The sequence below is a fragment of the Cetorhinus maximus genome, unplaced genomic scaffold (assembly GCF_964194155.1).
Source record: "Cetorhinus maximus unplaced genomic scaffold, sCetMax3.hap1.1 HAP1_SCAFFOLD_3841, whole genome shotgun sequence".
Lineage (NCBI taxonomy): Eukaryota > Metazoa > Chordata > Chondrichthyes > Lamniformes > Cetorhinidae > Cetorhinus > Cetorhinus maximus.
In genome coordinates this window covers 15,001-21,683 of record NW_027599747.1, presented here as the reverse complement: position 1 = coordinate 21,683, position 6,683 = coordinate 15,001, and the positions used below count along the sequence as shown (strand labels likewise).

Below are 6,683 nucleotides of genomic sequence, written 5' to 3'. Positions count from 1 at the left end.
CACTCCCTCACCCTCCCTCACACACACTCATTCCCTCACACCCCCCTCACTCCCTCAACCCCTCACTACCTTACACTGCCCTCACTCCCTCACACCCCCTCACTACCTCACACCCCCTCACTCCCTCACAACCCCTCACTCCCTCACACAACCCCACCCTCCCTCAACCCCTCACCCTCCCTCACCCCCTTCACTACCTCACACCCCCCTCACTCCCTCACAACCCCTCACTACCTCACCCCCCTCACTCCCTCACTCCCCTCACTCCCCTCACTCCCTCACACCCCCCTCACTACCTCACACCCCCCTCACTCCCTCACACCCCCTCACCCCCTCACACCCCCTCACTTCCTCACCCTCCCTCACACCCGCTCACTCCCTCACACCCGCTCACTCCCTCACACCCCCTCACTCCCTACCCTCCCTCACACCCCCTCACTCCCTCACACCCCCTCACTCCCTCACACCCCTCACTCCCTCACCCTCCCTCACACCCCCTCACTCCCTCACACCCCCTCCATCCCTCACAACCCCTCACTACCTCACACCCCCTCACTCCCTCACACCCCCTCAATCCCTCACACACCCCTCACTCCCTCACCCTCCCTCACACCCCCTCACTCCCTCACACCCCCTCCCTCCCTCACAACCCCTCACACACCCCCTCAATCCCTCACCCCCCCGCCCTCCCTCACCCCCCCACACTACCTCACACCCCCTCACCCTCCCTCACGCCCCCCTCACTCCCTCACACCCCCTCCCTCCCTTACACCTCTCACCCTCCCTCCCTCCCTCCCTCCCTCACCCCAACACTCCCTCACACCCCTCACCCTCCCTCCCTCACACCCCCTCACCCTCACTCACACCCCTCACCCTCTCTCCCTTACACCCCCTCACCCTCCCTCCCTCACACCCCCTCACCCTCCCTCACACCCCTCACCCTCCCTCACACCCCCTCACCCTTCCACACACCTCTCACCCTTCCACACACCCCCTCACCCTCCCACACACCCCCTCACCCTCCCACACACCCCCTCACCCTCACTCACATCCCCTCACTCACACCCCCTCGCCCTCCCTCACACACACTCGCCCACACTCACACCCCCTCACCCTCCCTCCCTCACACCCCCTCACCCTCCCTCACACTCCCTCACCCTCACCCCCTCACCCTCACACCCCCTCACCCTCACACCCCCTCACCCTCACACCCCCTCACCCACCCTCCCTCCCCCTCACCCGCCCTCCCTCACACCACCTCACCCACACTCACACACCCTCAGCCTCCCTCCCTCACACCCCTCACCCTCACTCACACCCCCTCACCCTCCCTCCCTCACACCCCTCACTCTCCCTCCTTCACACCCCCACACTCCCTCACATCCCCTCACCCTCACTCACACCCCCTCACCCTCACTCACACCCCCTCACCCTCCCTCCCTCACAACCCCTCACCCTCCCTCCTTCACACCCCCACACTCCCTCACACCCCCTCACCCTCACTCACACCCCTTCACCCTCACTCACACCCCCTCACCCTCACTCACTCCCCATCACCCTCACTCACACCTCCTCATCCTCACTCACATCCCCTCATCCTCCCTCCCTCACACCCCCTCACCCTCCCTCACACCCCCTCACTCCCTTACACACCCTCCCTCCCCCTCACTCACACCCCCCCTCTCATCCCCACCCCCCGCCCTCCCTCACACCCCCCCACACTACCTCACACCCCCTCACCCTCCCTCACACCCCCCTCACTCCCTCATACCCCCTCACTCCCTCACACCCCCTCACTTCCTCACCCTCCCTCACTCCCTCACACCACCTCCGTCCCTCACAACCCCTCACTACCTCACACCCCCTCACTCCCTCACACCCCCTCACTCCCTCACACCCCCTCACTTCCTCACCCTCCCTCACTCCCTCACACCACCTCCGTCCCTCACAACCCCTCACTACCTCACACCCCCTCACTCCTCACACCCCCTCACTCCCTCACACCCCCTCACTCCCTCACACCACCTCCGTCCCTCACAACCCCTCACTACCTCACACCCCCTCACTCCCTCACACCCCCCCACACTACCTCACATCCCCTCACACCCCCCCTCACCCACACTCACACCCCCTCACCCTCCCTCACACCCCCCTCACTCCCTCACACACCCCTCACTCCCTCACCCTCCCTCACACCCCCTCACTCCCTCACACCCCCTCCCTCCCTCACAACTCCTCACACACCCCCTCAATCCCTCACCCCCCGCCCTCCCTCACACCCGCCCACACTACCTCACACCCCCTCACCCTCCCTCACGCCCCCCTCACTCCGTCACACACCCTCCCTCCCTCACACCTCTCACCCTCCCTCCCTCCCTCCCTCACCCCAACACTCCCTCACACCCCCTCACCCTCCTCCCTCACACCCCCTCACCCTCACTCACACCCCTCACCCTCCTATCCCTCACACCCCCTCACCCTCCCTCACACCCCTCACCCACCCTCACACCCCCTCACCCTCCCTCACACCCCCTCACCCTTCCACACACCCCTCACCCTCACTCACATCCCCTCACCCTCACTCACACCCCCTCACCCTCCCTCACACACACTCGCCCACACTCACACCCCCCTCACCCTCCCTCCCTCACACCCCCTCACCCACCCTCCCTCACACCCCCTCACCCACACTCACACCCCCTCAGCCTCCCTCCCTCACACCCCCTCACCCTCACTCACACCCCCTCACCCTCCCACCCTCACAACCCCTCACTCTCCCTCCTTCACACCCCCACACTTCCTCACACCCCTCACTCACACCCCCTCACCCTCACTCACACCCCCTCACCCTCCCTCCCTCACAACCCCTCACCCTCCCTCCTTCACACCCCCACACTCCCTCACACCCCCTCACCCTCACTCACACCCCCTCACCCTCACTCACACCCCCTCACCCTCACTCACTCCCCATCACCCTCACTCACACCCCCTCATCCTCACTCACATCCCCTCATCCTCCCTCCCTCACACCCCCTCACCCTCCCACACACCCCCTCACCCTCCCACACAGCCCCTCCCTCCCTCACACCCCCTCACCCTCACTCACACCCCCTCACCCTCCCTCCCTCACACTCCCTCACCCTCCCTCCCTCACACCCCCTCACCCTCCCTCCCTCACACCCCCTCACCCTCCCTCCCTCACACCCCCTCACCCTTCCTCCCTCACACCCCCTCACCCTCCCTCCCTCAAAGACCCTCTCTCCCTCCCACCCCATCCCTCCCTCTCTCCCTCCGTCTCTTTGATTCCCCTCCCCTCCTCCCTCTCACTCCCCTTCTCCCCCTTGTGCTGTCTCCCTTTCTCACAATCCCCCTCTCTCCCTCCATCCCTCTCTCTGCTCTCACACTCAACCTCTATCCATCTCTCCCTCTCTTGCACTTACGTTCGCACCCACCTCCCTCTATCTTTCAATCTCCTCCATCCATCTCTCTCTCCTTCTTCATTTATTTCCAACAATCTCCCACTGTCCTTCCCTCTTCTCTCCATCCCACTCTCTCTCCCTTAAATCCCTCCCTCCTTGTGTCCCTCAACCCCTCCATCCTTCTCCCTCCCTCTTTCTCCCTCCTACTCTCTCTCCCTCCCTCCCTCTCTCCCTCCCTCCCTCTCTCCCTCACTGTCTCTGCCCCTCTCTCCCCCTCGCTCTCTGCTCCTGTCCATACACGGTCACCCTCCTTTCTCCATCCCTCTCTACCTCCCTGTCCCCATCCCTTCTTCCTTACTCTCCCTCTCTGTCTCCCTTTCTCTCTGTGTCTCTGTTCGCTACTCTCCCTCTTGGCCTTTCACCCTCTCGGCGTCCCTTCCTCTCTGTCTCCATCCCTCTCTCGCTCTCTCTCTCTCTCTCCCACTCCCCGTCTCCATCCTCTCTGAACTTTATATAGGAGCTGACGTGTCCCCCCCTGTCCCTCTCCTGGTTGAGTTGGGATTTTAAGACCTCACGAGGAAACATGATGTAAAGAGCTGTTTATCTGGCCTCACACAGAAGAACTTGAATGGATTGAGCTGCAGAGTTTTGGCCTTGGAGCTGACAGTTGACAATTTATACAGTATCCAATCAGTGGGAAAATATGACTTAGGTAAGAGAGAGAGAACGAGATAGAGATAGGGAGGGTTGTAGGGGCTGGAGGAGGTTACAGAGATAGGGAGGGTTGTAGGGGCTGGAGGAGGTTACAGAGATAGGGAGGGTTGTAGGGGCTGGAGGAGGTTACAGAGGGAGGTAATAGCTGTGTCCCTCGAGGGATTCGATGAGAATGGCGGCATTGCTGGGCCAGGAGACAGAGCTAGTCAGTGTCACCGTCAGTTACTGTACAGGGGGCTACGGACTCACACATGGGGGCTGCAGAGTTGCTGGTGGTAATGGAGTGTGCAAAGTGAGAGCAAGTTCAGGTCAATGTTTTCATCGTCCAGTGCAGGGCTGGATGGGGACATGGGTGAGGGCTTCAGCAGTGGATGAGCTGAGGCAGGGTATGAGTACTGAGAGCAGTTGGATTAGTTTGGGGATTGATACAGGGCTATGGGGAGAGAGTGGGGCAGTGGGATTAGTTTGGGGATTGATACTGGGCTATGGGGAGAGAGCGGGACAGTGGGATTAGTTTGGGGATTGATACTGGGCTATGGGGAGAGAGCGGGGCAGTGGGATTAGTTTGGGATTGATACAGGGATATGGGGAGAGAGCGGGGCAGTGGGATTAGTTTGGGGATTGATACTGGGCTACGGGGAGAGAGTGGGGCAGTGGGATTAGTTTGGGGATTGATACAGGGCTATGAGGGGTGAGCGGGGCAGTGGGATTAGTTTGGGATTGATACAGGGCTATGGGGAGAGAGCGGGACAGTGGATTAGTTTGGGATTGATACAGGGCTATGGAGAGAGAGCGGGGCAGTGGGATTAGTTTGGGATTGATACAGGGCTATGGGGAGAGAGCGGGGACAGTGGGATTAGTTTGGGATTGATACAGGGCTATGGGGAGAGAGCGGGCAGCGGGATTAGTTTGGGGATTGATACAGGGCTATGGGGAGAGAGCGGGACAGTGGGATTAGTTTGGGATTGATACAGGGCTATGGGGAGAGATTTCATCTGGAATGATTGATTAATTCACAGGAGTTGAACTTGGACCCCAGCCCCAGGGTGTAGCGAGGGCTGAGAATCTGGCAAGAATGCGGCAAATTGTCCATGCGGCCCTCGATTTTGTCGAGCTATTCAACCAAGGTAGGGATCACAGGTGTTTAACACTGTTCCCTGATCACCCCGTATCCCTCTATCAATCCCAAACTAATCCCACTGTCCCACTCTCTCCCCATAGCCCTGTATCAATCCCAAACTAATCTCACTGTCCCGCTCTCTCCCCATAGCCCTGTATCAATCCCCAAACTAATCCCACTGTCCCCGCTCTCTCCCCATAGCCCTGTATCAATCCCCAAACTAATCCCGCTGCCCCGCTCTCTCCCCATAGCCCTGTATCAATCCCAAACTAATCCCGCTGCCCCGCTCTCTCCCCATAGCCCTGTATCAATCCCCAAACTAATCCCACTGTCCCGCTCTCTCCCCATAGCCCTGTATCAATCCCCAAACTAATCTCACTGCCCCGCTCTCTCCCCATAGCCCAGTATCAATCCCAAACTAATCCCACTGTCCCGCTCTCTCCCCATAGCCCAGTATCAATCCCCAAACTAATCGCACTGCACCGCTCTCTCCCCATAGCCCTGTATCAATCTTCAAACTAATCCCGCTGCCCCGCTCTCTCCCCATAGCCCAGTATCAATCCCAGATTAATGCAGCTGACTGTTTGGATTCCTGTTTTAGGGACCGAATTTGAGGAATGTGACTTGGAAATCTATCGTCACCTGATGAATGTGGATTACCCACGTGATTCCCAGGGGGGAATTTCTGCTCTAATCCATCCGGATCGACAGGTCAGTGACTCACCCCCAGGATGGAGCGAGTTCCCGGCTGGATAGGTCCCATCCTGAGGCTCGCTCCTACTCACCGCCAACCTCCTGAGGGATGCTCACTCTGGGATCATCCCACACAGTGACCCTCACGGTGTCCAGTCCCTCTGGAGTGACCCTCACGGTGTCCAGTCCCTCTGGAGTGACCCTCACGGTGTCCAGTCCCTCTGGAGTGACCCTCACGGTGTCCAGTCCCTCTGGAGTGACCCTCACGGTGTCCCGTCCCTCTGGAGTGACCCTCACGGTGTCCAGTCCCTCTGGAGTGACCCTCACGGTGTCCCGTCCCTCTGGAGTGACCCTCACGGTGTCCAGTCCCTCTGGAGTGACCCTCACGGTGTCCAGTCCCTCTGGAGTGACCCTCACGGTGTCCAGTCCCTCTGGAGTGACCCTCACGGTGTCCAGTCCCTCTGGAGTGACCCTCACGGTGTCCAGTCCCTCTGGAGTGACCCTCACGGTGTCCAGTCCCTCTGGAGTGACCCTCACGGTGTCCAGTCCCTCTGGAGTGACCCTCACTGTGTCCAGTCCCTCTGGAGTGACCCTCACGGTGTCCAGTCCCTCTGGAGTGACCCTCACGGTGTCCAGTCCCTCTGGAGTGACCCTCACGGTGTCCAGTCCCTCTGGAGTGACCCTCACGGTGTCCAGTCCCTCTGGAGTGACCCTCACGGTGTCCAGTCCCTCTGGAG

The 6,683-nt window shown here is 60.5% G+C and overlaps 1 protein-coding gene across 1 annotated transcript in view; it reads left to right on the top strand.

Annotated features, from left to right (window-relative positions):
• Positions 1 to 3,987: 3,987 nt before the first annotated feature.
• LOC144678232 (aspartoacylase-like) overlaps positions 3,988 to 6,683 on the top strand; it is a gene marked incomplete at its 5' end in the record, with an annotated part of 4,368 nt that continues 1,672 nt past the window's right edge. The window contains 3 exons of the mRNA XM_078538093.1: positions 3,988 to 4,131; positions 5,153 to 5,260; positions 5,855 to 5,964. Of these exons, the coding sequence (XP_078394219.1) occupies positions 3,988 to 4,131; positions 5,153 to 5,260; positions 5,855 to 5,964 (362 nt within the window). The remainder of the gene's footprint in view (positions 4,132 to 5,152; positions 5,261 to 5,854; positions 5,965 to 6,683) is intronic.